The sequence below is a fragment of the Schistocerca serialis genome, chromosome 2 (assembly GCF_023864345.2).
Source record: "Schistocerca serialis cubense isolate TAMUIC-IGC-003099 chromosome 2, iqSchSeri2.2, whole genome shotgun sequence".
NCBI lineage: Eukaryota > Metazoa > Arthropoda > Insecta > Orthoptera > Acrididae > Schistocerca > Schistocerca serialis.
Genome location: NC_064639.1, coordinates 676270416 through 676285283, shown reverse-complemented (window position 1 = coordinate 676285283; position 14868 = coordinate 676270416). Strand labels below are relative to the sequence as shown.

Sequence of the window (14868 nt, the reverse complement as noted above, 5' to 3'; positions counted from 1 at the left end):
AATTTATGCACTTTGTAAGTGCTGGAGGACTTACATTGAGTGTGGGGGAGATTGTGTTGAAAAGTGATACAGGTTTGTACCACTTCTGCACAATAAATAATATTTAAAAAAATATTTAAGGTTTTCATTTGACTCACCCTCGTAGTTGCACTAGAGTACTGCACAAGCAGTTCTAAGTGGGATGGTGGAGTAGGGCGCTGAAGGTCAGTGTGTTAGGAAAGGGCAACCAGCTTCGTTTGCTGCTGCATGCTACTCTGGCTTCAGTACAGACATGAGTATACAAGACGTTCCTTCATCTATTGTGCACCACATTATCATTAAGTTTTTAACCGATAAAGGATTAAACCCTCAGAGATTTTAACTTGTTTAAAGGCACAGTTTGGGGATACTAAACTGTCACAGAACCAAGTGTTTACTTGTGCCCGAACATTTAGGGGCGGCTGAGAAAGTGTAGAAAATGAAGATCCTACTCGACACATAGGTCAAGTATCACAGATGACAACATTCGTGCTGTTAAGGAGCTTATTGAAAGTGATCGCTGGTGCACTGCTGAAGAAATCACAGCAGAAGTGGGAATCAGCAACAGAAGTGCTCACACCATTATGAGTGAACAGATTTGCTTTAGAAAAATTAGAGCACAATGGGTTCTAAAGTCGTTAAAGGAATAGCAAAAAACATGTCAAACTGGAGATCTGTGAGAGACTTCTGAATCAATTCTGCCATGATGAGAATTTTTTGAAGTGCTTCATCACACATGGTAAGACATAGGTCCATTATTACACTTTAGAATCCAAAATGGTGAGTAAGGAGTGGCAAAGAAAGGACGAAGCCTACCCAGTCAAGGCCAACATCTGTGCCTTAGCCAGAAAACTCCTTGCGACCATGTTGTTTGACTACAGAGGAGTGTTACTCATTGACTTTCTTCACAGTTGAGATATGGTGAATGTAGCTTACTACTGCCAGTTGTTAACATCAGCGAAAGCCCCCTTACTGAAACAAAATATGTGGAATGCACGTCAGAGATGCTATCTTTCTCCATGACAATGGTAAGCCTAACACCGCCTATTTGACAAGGGACAAACTAGTGGTCATGCACTAGGAAACCCTCAACCATACACCCTACAGTCCAGATCTGCCCCCCCCCCCCCCCCCCAATGTTTTTTGCTTGCATCCATGAATAAAACCACCCAGATGGGAACAATTCAAAAATAATGAAGAAGTCATCAAGGAATGTGTGCACAATTGGTTGATGCAGCCTCAAACTTTTTATGATGAAGGAATGTCGAAGCTTCCAAATTGTTGGCAAAAGTGTGTAGAACATGCAGGAGGCTATCTAAAGAAAAAGTGAAGGTTTCAGTTGTGTAAATAATTAATCAATAAATGTACAAAAATAATTACCATTTATATTTGAATCGCTCTAATACAATAATCAAACATAGTAAGAATAATTTTCATATATTGAAAAAAAAAAAAAAAAAAAAAAAAAAAAAAAAAAAAAAAAAAAAAAAAAAAATGAAACAACTGTCTCTACTTTTTTTTTTTAAAACCTCTTGTATCACTTCATTTTATTTTCAGTGATTAAGTTTCTGTTGTAATACTTCCATGTGAAGGACGAAGACATAAAATCCGTCCAATACAGCACAATAAGAGGGACAGTTTCATTTATATCAAGTTATTTTTGTGCTTATAAATTTGTAATGGATTACATTATTATCCACTGCATATGTGTTCATATTAAAAAAATGAAGCAGATATAAAAATCAGTCTCTTATTGATTGTTAAGCTTCTTCTTCCATAATGTGTAAACATTTTTCAATGTGGAAATTTAAATAAACCTTACCATTAATACCGATAAAGATACATGAGCTCCAACTCGCATAAAATGCAGTTTGTAATACCTGTTCCACAACTGATCATATTACTAAATTAACAATCTGCATACCAATATACAACATGAATACAGTCATTCATAAGTTGACAGAAGAAACTTCACCATGATTATGGTGTGTTTCTCACATTTATGGCTTGGTTGGGAATGGGGGAACCCAACCATGAAATGCTTTTTCCAATTCCTCAGCAACCGCAAGGCACAGATGATCATTGTATGGTGCAGCAACTACCTATTAAGAATAGTACATCAGTTACTACAGAATACAACTAAAAGATGTATAGCACACATCGACGAATATGCTTATTCAAGAAATTACTGAATTTTCATGCCATGGTATAAATATTTTGAAAGGAGTATTACAATCTATTTTATGGCAACTCAATTTAGTGATAAATAATCCATTTATGTGACCTGATATTATACAATAATTCACATCAGTAAGTCTTACTCTGTTCTCTCTCTTCTATTGCTATACTAGGGTATATGATGTACTTTTCTTAGTACACCCAAATGTAAATTTCCATAGGAAATACATACCCTTAAATGGTTTGTGGGCTATAAAAAATGAAAGTTAACCAGAGTACTATTTTGCTGTTTAAATTTTTCCTTCTCAGTTAATTCTTTAAGACTGCCAGGGGAAAGACTGAATTTTATGTTTCCCCATTGTGACAGCACAAGATGAAAGTATGAAGTTAACCAGAGTTCTACGAGGGGGGACCCAAAAGAAACTGGCTTGTTGTCATAAAAAATTTATTGATGAACCTTTTTACAAAATTACTTCAGTCACCTTTAAAATACTCTCCATTACATGCGATGCACTTGTCAAGTCTCTTTTCCCACTGTTGGAAGCATGTTTGGAACTCTTCAAGTTTGCCATTGTCCAGTGCCCTTTGCGAAGCTGTTTTTACCGCCTCCACATCGTCATAACGCTCCCCTTTTAGCGTTTTTTCATTCGTGGAAATAGGAACAAGTCGCACGGGGCTAGGTCCGGTGAATACGGAGCATAGGGAATGACAGACCACCTCTGGGATGCCAAATAGTGGGTCACTCGTAAGACCATGTGTGCTGAAGCGTTGTCATGATGCAGAAACCAGTCACCTCACCTGATCGCCAAAGTTCTGGGCGTTTCCTCCTCACAACCTCTCGCAGATGGGTCACTCGTAAGACCATGTGTGCTGAAGCGTTGTCATGATGCAGAAACCAGTCACCTCACCTGATCGCCAAAGTTCTGGGCGTTTCCTCCTCACAACCTCTCGCAGATGCCTTAAAACATCCAAATAAAAGTGCTGGTTAACAGTCTGGCCAGGGGGTACGAATTCCCGATGCACAATTCCACGAACATCAAAAAAGACAATGATCATCGTCTTCGCATTTGACCTCACTTGCCTTGCTTTTTTTGGTCTGGGAGAGCTGGGAGTCCTCCACTGGCTTGATGCTTGCTTGGTTTCTGGGACATACCCGTAACACCAACTCTCATCCCCTGTAATGACTTTATTCAAGAAGTTTGGATCACGTGCAATCACTGTTTTCAAGTCCTGACACACATTCCTGCAGATGGTTTTTTGCTCCTGTGTGAGAAGGCGCAGAACAAATTTAGCAGCAACACGTCTCATGTGCAAATCCTCACTCAAAATCCTCTGGCACGAGCTCCGACTGATTCCTGTCTCTGCTGAAATTTGGTCGATCATTTGGCGACGATCCTCGTTGCTCTTTTGGCAGACCTTTTCAATGTTCTCCTCATTTCGCGACGTTGAAGGGCGTCCAGAACGAGCTTGGTCTTCAACACACATCTCACCATGTTTAAAGCGCCCAAACCACTCGAAAACCTGTGTGTGGCTCATAGCGTCCTCCTGGAAAGCTTCCTGAAGCATTTGGTGTGTCTCCGTTGCAGTTTTTTTTAAGCAGGAAACAAAATTTCACACACACTCTTTGTTCTTTTAAAGTTGCCCTAACGACTTTGCAGAGGTAACCCGCCAACAGTCAGAGAAACACAATGCCACACTTGCACGTTCAGCTCTACACTGACGCCGTCTGCACAGCTGTTTCATGAAGGTCTCTACTAACACAATCTAGCATGAGAACCCTGCACTACGTCTACGAGTGGCAGCGCCCTCTGAGTCCGGTTTCTTTTGGGTCCCCCCTCATATTTTGCTGTTTAAAATTTTCCTTCTCAGTTAATTCTTTAAGACTACCAGGGGAAAGACTGAATTTTATGTTTGCCCATTGTTTAGACTTGACAATATCACTCATAGTCACCCTGAACTCATCAAACTACTGTGACATCCCTGTGGGCTTCCACAACCATGCCCCCCTCACAAACACTTGATTCTCTCTCTTGATTAACTCTCACAGAAAGACATATGCAATGTTAATACATTTTGTCTGCAGGGGCACTGTTTTGTATCGTACCTCATGTGTTCAGTGTGGGGTTAGAGACTTTTGGTCACATACTGCAGTCATCAGTACTGTGATACTCTTAGGTATTGACATTCTGATGACCGATAAACAATTCATTCACTGAGAATATATTCCGTCTACTTGTATTCACAATGTTGTGGTGTCTTCTGTTACATAAATGCGTGTATTTATAAGAATAAGAGAAAAGAGGAAAGGGCTACAATAGCAAAAATTGCTAGTTTTGTGACATACATTGAAGGGGTAATGAAAATCATATAAAATACTCATGCCAGCAGAGCTAACATACATCTATCAGTATGAATACTAAAGATACAGTTTTTTGTGCCAGGCATTACTCTTTGTTTCACTTGTTATGGTTTATGATAACTTTTCTCTATTTCTCCACCACCTTCAAAGATGGGTACTTCCTAACTCGTTTTTGGATGTGCAAAGAAGACAAAAATGTAACCAATTGAATTTGAGTTTTACATTTTCTGAGTCTTGAATGCACCCTTTTATTTCACCCTTGTTTCTTCTCCTGTACTTGCTCTCACACTGCTTTTGAAAACAGAAAGAAGTTAAATATGTGCGGGGATAAAACACAGCAACCTTCTTTATAAAATACTAGACTTTTAAGTATTCAAAAACACAAACAAACATAAGTTGAATATTTTACAGCAAAATTTTCTATTTTATTTTTTACTTACTCAATAAAATGCAGGCATAAAAAGACTTTGAAACCAAACAAGCCTTAACAAAGTAAAGCTGAGAGAAAATAAGTTAAAAACTAACCTGTATGCCAATTGGCAATCCATCTCTCCCTAGTCCCACTGGTACCTGTGTCACTGGAAGTTTCAGAACATTGAATATCCCACAGTACATGAAGTTGAATGGTCGCAAAAATGCTGTGTAATGATATCCAGCAGTTGTTGGTTGGCTAGGAATCAGCAGGATACCATTCTCACCAAGAACTTCCTAAAAGAAGGTTTCCTTATTTAGAAAAACACTTTCTCATGTGAAGAAAGAAGAAGACTACAACCATTAGCGGCCACAAGGAGAAAATACAGATTCAGAGTAAGCTACAGCTTAATATGTTTTGTTGACTAATTTTATTTATCGATTAACATAAATCTGTACTAGATATCATTAATAATTCATATATGTAATTTGTATAGTAAAAACTTCTCACTGAGTTCAACTTTACCCCTCCAATTTTCTTTGTATTTGAAGTCAGCATAAGGTATTCACTGGTTCTTTGAGAGATTACAATCACCTTGAAAATGTATATTATTCAAAATTGCAGAAGTACTGACACAGACTCTTTGACGTACTCAAAGGTGATGCTTTCTTTAGGATGGATGGTGCAATTAAAGGCTAATGCATTGAGCCTGTTGTAAATTATAACCTATGGGATGGAGGTGCAATAAACATTGTCCATTGCTTCTGACACTGGTAGAACCACTCAACTCACTATTCTTCATTATGCCTCCCTTGGGCTGCACCTGGACACAGTTGCCATGTGTGTATGAGCTGTGCTTGAGTGAATGTATGTGTGTTAACTGTTTCAGGAGGAGGACTTCTTTATGTGAAAGCTTAAGTGTTCAGCTGTCTTTTTCACTGAGTCTGTCTGCAATTAAGGGCAACCTCTATGTGGTGAGTAGCAATTTATCCTTTTCATACTTTAGTGATTAATTTATGTTTGCCCTGCAAAATTGTGTTCAAGACATTCAGGTGCCTGAAAACACCACCTCTACTCAACCAGTGTACTTCATAAAAATAAGACAAATTGCCTATTTCACAGTCGAGTTCTATCAGGAAAGCCATAAACTTACAATACCCCAAATCATATGATATATGTATATTTACAACTATGCCCATGACACTATTTAGTTTTGTACATTTGGCAACAGATTAATGGGATCTAGAACATAATGTGTTGCTGGTATTTTCTGCTAGATATCAAAATAGGATGCAGCTGTGTCTGCACTGGGTCCTATCAAGGACTTGCTTCATTATGTTGAAATCAGCATCAACAACTCTCACAAACACAATGAGGTGAACAACCTCTGTTATGTCACTGCTTTTGTCCAAGCCCAAATAGGAAAATAATTTGGCATTTCATCAACATGTCTACAGCCTGTTTTAGTTAATCACATAAGCAGGGAAATGAAAGAGCAAGCACAAACATTTGTGGAAAGAATGCGTGTACACTTGGGTATTCTCGTGTCTACATGTTGCTTCATTGTGCAAATTGTCCACTATGAATCCTCTTCTTTGCTTGGAAGCTTGTGTTGCATGTAGTGTGATGAAAAGGTGACAGAAAAAGAAAGCACAAAATCGAATGTAGGTAAAGAAGATTCTAGACAACAGAGGCAATATTGATCAGAGTCACTGTGTCTTTTTGACACTCAGGGCAATACATACTAAATTTTTATTCAAATAATCTTCAGAAACCGCATTTCATACGACATTTTTCATCTATAAACTGAAGTGTGCTTCCTTTCGAGTCAACAGATATTACTGCACATAAATTGCTTCACAGCATAACCTGAACACACTACACAATCAAACACAAATGGACCCCAATTGCCCATCATCTGCTAAAACATGTAATCCGCTTTACACACAGGCTTCATTTCCAGGAAATTACGCAAGCACAAATGTGCATGCATAGTGTGCTGTTGGAAATTTATGTGCATGCACAAAGTTGAACACAAAAAAGCATCATGTAGATGTTCCTTAACTGTTTTGAAATGAGGAATTTTTGTTGGATTTAAAATTGTTGTAGCATTCACAAAGCATTCTTTTACAAATTCTCTATCACTTAAAGGACACACTGTTTTCACTGTTTTAAGATTTGTATGTTAACACAATTTCAGTGCAGCATCATTATGTATCACATAACTTTTTTCCTGTAAATACATTACAAGGAGGAGGTAAAATCATTACCAATGACAATAATGATTTTAACAAATTACATAAATCTACCTTTATGAATACTTATTTCTTTCTCTTTGTTCTGACTAAGCTCAAAAAGCTTGGCTTTAATTTCTTCATTATTTTTATTGTTAACTGATTTTTCATGAAACAGTTGGAAATGTCACTTCACATTATAATTCTTTAATACTGATAATTTTATATAGTAAAATGAACACAGAGTGGCCCTTTTATATTTCAATTAAAATGTAATATTCATCCTACGGTGAACTGAAGACTAAGGATTCATCAGATTTCCATTATAATGATCTTAAATCCTCATCAGCCATTTTCGTAAAAAAAAAACATAAATTGGTTACAAACTATGGTGTGCACACCCTTTGCTCAACATGTAAACGTCACTACAGATATCTAGATTTAGGTTATGACATGTCCGATATGCCTGCCATCATTCGTGATGATGTGGCACAAACAAATAGCTAAATTCTGCATGGCCCTCTAAAGTATCAGAACATTAATGCTGTTGATGACCTCCTGAATGGCTGTTTTCAGACCAGCAATGGTTTTGGGGTTTTTGCAGTACACCTTGTCTTTAATGTAGCCCCACAAAATGGATTTGCCTGTGTTCAGATCTGGTTAATATGGCAGCCAATCAAGACCCATGCTAGTGGTCTCTGGGTTCCCCCAGTGCCAGAATGTGGTCACCAAAGTACTCCTCCATGACATCAAACATTCTCCTGCTTCAACGGGGTCACGCACCATCTTGCATGAACCACATCTTGTCGAAATCAGGGTCACTTTGGATAATGGGGAGGAAAACATCTTCTAAAACCTTCACATACCATTTGGCAGTCACCGTGCCATCAAGGAACATCGCACCAATTATTTCATGACTGGACATTGCACACCACACAGTCACCCATTGAGGGTGAGGAGACTTCTTGATCACGAAATGCAGATTCTCAGTCCCCAAGATGCGCCAGTTTTGCTTATTGATGAACTCATCCAAATGAAAGTGGGCTACATCGCTAGACTAAACCATATTAATTCCAATCATGCCCCATGGCCAACCATGCAGTTTCAATGTCCTAACGCAAACCATTCAGAAGTTATGACAATTTCATTTCTTATAGTTCAATAATTGTCACGCTGTTTTTTATACACTTTAACGTGGTTGTGTAGTGAATCACTAGCTAACTAAAACCTTATGGCATGTTGTCCATGTTCTTACCTCAAAATGTACATTGGTAACATCTGTCACAAGTGATCATGGGAAGTTACAATTGGAGAACAACTATCGCAAATGGTCACGGGAAATTACAATGGGAGAACAGTTGATTTGTATGGCCAATGATGTAACGATGTTTTTGTTTTGGGAAAATATTCAGTATGTACTGTAACAACATTCTTAACAGGCTAGATGCTAAAGTGCATACGAACTGAATTTTCAGAGAGAAACATACAATTTTCTGGGGCAAATACATACAAACATGTACTACATAATTTAACACATAGTCTTAATTTTCTGCTTTTGTCACATCTTGGCATTTCTGTTACACACACAGATCAATCTGTCACTACAAGCGAGATGAAATATTCACATTCAATGGCTTCACCAAACTATCACATTCCAAGCAAACCTAGATGTCGAGTTGCACCAGTCACCACACTGTAGATTCTGCCTTTCTCATTAATATTATTTCAGCATAGGTAGTACAAAGTGCTGTCTACACAATGCAAGTAATTTGAATAACTTCATAAGCACAACCATCATTTATAACATTTCGACATACGCAAAATGTGAGTAATTCACATGTTAGCAACAAACAGATGTACCTAGTTAACAACTGTTTATTGGCTTCTGCATACTATCTTCCCATTGGCTACTGTCTACAGTGCTGAGAAGATATGCTTAGTAGACTCACAGCAAGCCTTACTTTGTGGATTAAAGACAAATAACTTTATGGTGTGACAGATCACTGAATGATGATTTCTTGGTTCTTCAAGATTTTTACGTGTAGCTGTATGGATAATTTATTATCTAAAAATGAAAAGAACATGACAGAGAGAGATGTAGCGAGAAGAAACAGCAGAAAAACCAAAAGTTAAATTCATATTAAATTTTTTGAGTGATTGAATTATGCCATTTTTTCCTTCTGGATGATTCCTGGTACTGAATCTGCCAACTGATCTGACTAAAAGCCCTAAAAAGTTTTTGTCTTATGAGGGCATCCTGAAAAGCAAAGCCTCCAAATTTGTCATCAATATTGGTTGAGATATTATGTGTCATGCATATTAATTGGTCGATTTTCCTGCTTCAATGACAAGCTGCAATCTCTGCAGTTAGAGAGTTCTGAATCGCAGCCTGTGACATGGCGATGTGTAAAGTAACTGTGTTGGTGCAATGGAAACAGTGTGCCGTAATTGAGTTAATAATTGCAGAAGACGTGCCTTCAACTGAAATCCATAGAAGAATTAAGACTGTGTACGGAGATGATTGTATCAACATCAGTAAAGTGCAATGTTGGGTTGTACTGTAGGAAACTGTTGTGCTAACCCCTTTGTATGTGACAGAGCAGAGGAGGTTGTGGCTCCAGTGACTGTATCAACAAACTGGTCTCTTATTGGAAAGTACCTTGCAGACAGAAATCAACAAGTCAGTCTCAATGGAACAAAACTGACAGATGTAAAGGTAATTTCAGGAGTACCCTAAGACCTATACCAGAACTGTTACTATTTAAGATTTACAAAAATGATCTAGTGGATAACATCAGAAGCTCCATGAAGATGTTTGCGGATGATGGTGTTATGTACAAGAATGTAGAAACACCAGAACACTGTAGAGAATGGCAGGAAGACCTGCAGACGACCGATGACTGGTGCAGGGATTGGCTGTTGATCCGGAATGTCAGTAAATGTAACCTGCTGCATGTATAAAGGTGAAGAGATCCACTACTGTACAGTTATAGTACTGGGGACAAGTCACTGGAAACAGTAACTGCTGTAAAATACCTTGGGATAACCATCCTGAGTGACCTAAACTGGAATGACTACATAAAAGAACCTGTGGGAAAAATCAGATGGTTGGCTGAGTTCACTGGATGAATTGTGAATTTTAAGGAAATTTAATTCATCCATGAAAGAAATGGCTTACAAAACATTTGTTCAATCAATTCTTGAGTACTGCTAATCAGTATGGGACTTTACCAGGGTGGATTAAACAAGAGAGGCAAGATCAAAGGAAGAGTGGCATGCCAGGGAATCATTTAGTTATGGTAAGAACATCACAGAAATTCTCAGCAGACTCCTGTGGCAGATGTTACAAGAGAGGCATTGTGCATCATGGAGCGGCTTAGAATTGAAATTCTGAGAGAGCACATTCTGGAAAGAATTGAAAATATTTCCTCCCATATGCATATCTCAAAATGAGCACAAAGAGAAAAACTGAGAAATTAGAGATCATATTGACAATGATTCTTTCCAGCCATCACTTCCGAATGGACAGGGAAGGTGAGAAAAGATTGCTGTACTACAAGTGTCCTTCCCATCACTTGCTGTAAGGTGCCATGTGGAGTACAAATACAGATGTAGATATTTTCAAGTACTGGACAAGAAGGGGTTTAATTACAATTAACATTTTATTTTACAAAAATAATGGAAAGAGTAACGGTAATAATTGACCATGTTGTTAAGACATGCATAGTTGACAGGTACATACAACTAAACACTGTCTGAAGAGGCCTTGTAAGGCGCAACTGTACCGACCATTTGCCATGTCAACCTCTGCCGATTCACGTCATTGGATGTGGATATGGTGGGGCATGTGTTTAACACATCAGACCCTCAATTTCTCAATAAAGTAGCTCCTCACTTGAGGTCACAAGCGTTGAGTGCACCCCACTTGCCAACAACGTTCAACAGAAATGGATGGTGACCCATCTAAATGCTAGCCAAGCCCAAAAGTGCTTAATTTCGGTGATCTGATGACAACCGGTGTTACCACTGCAGCAAGGCCGTTGGCTTTGACAGGTACATATACAAGACTGAAAATGTTAAGAACCTTTCAGATGATATCTTCCTTCAGAGCTCACAAGAACAGTTATCACCTCTGCAGATCAACAAGGGTGAGTGCTTGCGTCAAGTAATTGGGCTAAGTGGAGTACGCAGAGAGGGGTATGGAGGGCAGGATGAATAGGAGGGATAGGCTGCAAGTGGATGCAATAGATGGGACAGGAATGTTGCACTGACTAGATACAGGGAGGGGGAGAAGCATGTAGCACAGAGTTAGGAAGCAGTGGATTGTGAAGGAGACAGTGACATGGGTCATATCAATGTGAAAGATCCAAGTGCAAGACCTGTCCTTTGCACAGCATGTACTATATACTTCTCCATTTCCATCATATGCATGTCATATCCTATCCTACCAGAGCAAGGGTAATCTGTGAAAGCATTTAATGCCACACACTATCTCTGCTGTAGCTTTTGTACTGCCTTTTATAAGGGCATCACTACCAGCCAGCTGTTGACCAGAATTAAACTCCACTGCCAAACTGTGACCAGAGATAACTAACAGTGGTAAAACACTCTATTAAACACAACATCCTTGAATTCAATTGGTGCTTTACAACCCTTGCCATCGGTCTCCCTAATATCAATTCTCTGAATTATGTAGCTGGGACTTGTCCTTAAGTAGGTCTTTCAATTCCGCAATCCTCCTAGCCTCAGTCTCCACTAGCCCTTGCCCTGCACACAGTTCCACACATTCTCATGGCCCCAAACTCACTCGTTCTACACACACATAATCCTTACCACAGTTCCCCTCTTCCTCTGTTCTACCTCCCACTCCCACAACCAATCCACATGACTCTCTGCAACAAGAAATTCCTTCTGCCTGTGTCAAGCAAGCTTACCTGTGCCACACTCCCAACACAGCTGCTTGCTGCCTCACCCTTCCAGCCAGCAGCCATGTTTCCCTCCAACCACTCCTCCCTATCTCTACAGCCTTTCCCTCCTTGTCCACTTCACATAAAAAAAAAAAACCACCACAGTTGAGCTGCTGTGTTGGTACAATGTATCTGCCAAGCACATGTTAGGTGTGGTGTGTGGGTGTGCAAATATTCTATAATAGTCAGGTGAGGTGAAAGACATCCTCTAAAAGTGTAGCAAAGTTTCTAATCATGTTTGTGTGTCTTAAATTATTTCTGTTGCATCCAAAACTTTACATTATATCATTTAGTATTAAGGAGCCAAAAAAGCCTTAAATATTGCTATATAATTTAATTTGCTATGATGATACTATTATTCCACCTATGTCAATCAACAAAAATAAAATAAATCATAACAAATACTTACACACACTTCCTCTTTCAGTTCTGCAGTAACTGTTTCAGCCCATTTCTTATTTATAGGAGGCAACCGACTGTTCACAAGCCCAATTATTGCAGCCAATGTAAACTGACTACAGCCACATAACTTCTTTGGTAGTTCAATCCATGGTGATAATGAACCCTGGTAGTAAAGGAAATTAATTAACCAGTAATATTGCATAACAAACAAAAATACTAATGACTACTGGGTATATGAAACAAAAGAACTATTGTGACCTGATGTTTTTCCAGCATCTTTCTAACTTGTTGAATTCTCGGGTGTCTGCCTGGGCCACGTAAGTTCTCCACAATATTTTGGCAGACAGGCTTGCCGTCACCTTCAGGTGGTTCCTGATAACTACTGCCCTGCTTGGATTGGCATCCTGTAAACATTGGCAGTTACCCCTTTCATCACTCTGCTGTCCCTGGCTGTGCAGTCACTGCAGTAGGGAGTGGCACTAGAGGGATGTGAATTGTGCCGGCCCGTCCTCCCTTCTGCCCCAGACTCCATCCTACTGTCACTGGGTGCAGATCTCACTGTACGGGAATGATTTGTCATTTCTTGGCTCACTGCAGGGATCCATTTTCAGTGGCCTCTTTAATCACACACTCCCAGAAGGAGGAAGATTCTCTAAGTATTTTAGTTTCGTTGTAATCTATAGTATGGCCAGTTTTTATACTGCGGCTGGCTACAACGGATTTGTTGGTCCGGCATAATCAACTGTGGGGTCTATGTTCTCAGCATCTCTCTTCTACGGTGCACACAGTTTTCCCAATGTGTGACTTTTCACATTGGCTAGAGATTTAATAGAGATTGGGAAACTGTAAATAAGGTAGAACAGAAGTACTGTGAACACAGGCTCCACACTTAGTTACACCAGGCCACCAAATCAGCTGTGGTCAATCTCAGTACAAAAACAGGCCATATTACAACTTACAACAAAACTAAGATACTTAGGCTATCTCGCTCCTTCTGAGATTATGAGATTAACAAGGCTACTGAAATTTGAAATTAAGAATACAAGATGGTCTAATTAACAAAGATATCGCCTACAATGGACTATGGTGTAGAACCCTGGACTGAGCCTAGAAAAAGAAATGAGTTCCTGTATGGCAAGGCCTGCACCTGACAACAATAGCATCAACACTGGAGATCACAGTTTGAAGCATGGCATTGCTATTCCCACTACCATAAACTACCACCAAGGTCGTTGCAAGGACAGTGACAAAACCAGAACGGTGGAGGAGTTAAGAGCCAATGCATACATGACGCTGACCTGAGCAGAGCAGCAGTCATCAAGAACCACCTGAAGTTGGCAACAAGACTGGTTGCCAAAATATCATGGAGAACTTATTACATGACCCGTGCAGACATCCGAAAATTCTAAAAGAAAATAACTTTTAATCAACATATACTGGAGACTGCCTGATGCAGAGCGCTTTACTTATAACATATTCTTTTGTGTTACTCGGGAAAGAAAATGTCATATGAACAATCAGCAAAACTTAGTTACAGTAAATATGAATCCTGTTTACTACTACTCTAGTATACAAAAGAGTTTACATGTTACACAATATGAACGCAGTTAATTCAGATCAATGTTTTTTTTTTAACTTTTGGTATGAACTATGAAGGTTACAAAAGGGATTGATGTGTTGTGCCAATTAGTAAAATTGTATATTAAAAATTGTGGACTCCAATGAGTTCCACTAGCAACAAATAAAAACATCAGATCAAATTACAATGTAATATGCCAAACTTGTGAGTCAGCAAAAAGGTTGCACATAAAATTGTAATGTTTAAATAGCATCTCATTAATTTCAAATCCATTTACTCATATCAGAAATATGGAGAATCAATCACAGAAATATGGTAACTCGAACAATTAGAGAAGAATTTGCGTGTTCATCCTTTTAAGTTCCTAATGTTAGCAGTGAAAAAAGTGCTTCCAGGCTTTTTTTTAATTTTACAGTTTGAATACTTATTTAGCAGTACCTGTGGTGTAGTTACCTTTCTGTTTGCCAGATCTGCTGCAAAATTGGTAGGTTCTCTACTCATCCAATATTTCCACAGAGTAAAACTGTACTTCATGTGAGCAAATTTGACCTGCAAACAATTATTACAATTTTACAATGAAGCATGCAGTCTATAATATATATGAGTTTTCTTGAAGAGCTAAGAATAATAGGTCAACACGAAACATATTAATTAACAGAGGGTAATTTTTAGATAACAGACCAGTATTACAACTTTTCACAAGACTGTCAATCAAGCTG

At 38.8% G+C, this 14868-nt stretch overlaps 1 protein-coding gene across 3 annotated transcripts in view; it reads right to left on the bottom strand.

Annotated features, from left to right (window-relative positions):
- Positions 1-1523: 1523 nt before the first annotated feature.
- LOC126457774 (fatty-acid amide hydrolase 2) overlaps positions 1524-14868 on the bottom strand; it is a 104765-nt gene continuing 91420 nt past the window's right edge. For all 3 annotated transcript variants that reach the window (XM_050094353.1, XM_050094354.1, XM_050094355.1), the window contains exons 8-11: positions 14603-14698; positions 12578-12733; positions 5081-5263; positions 1524-2120 (exon numbers count right to left, since the gene is read on the bottom strand). In XM_050094353.1, coding sequence (XP_049950310.1) covers positions 2019-2120; positions 5081-5263; positions 12578-12733; positions 14603-14698 — 537 coding nt within the window. In that variant the 3' untranslated portion in view covers positions 1524-2018. The remainder of the gene's footprint in view (positions 2121-5080; positions 5264-12577; positions 12734-14602; positions 14699-14868) is intronic.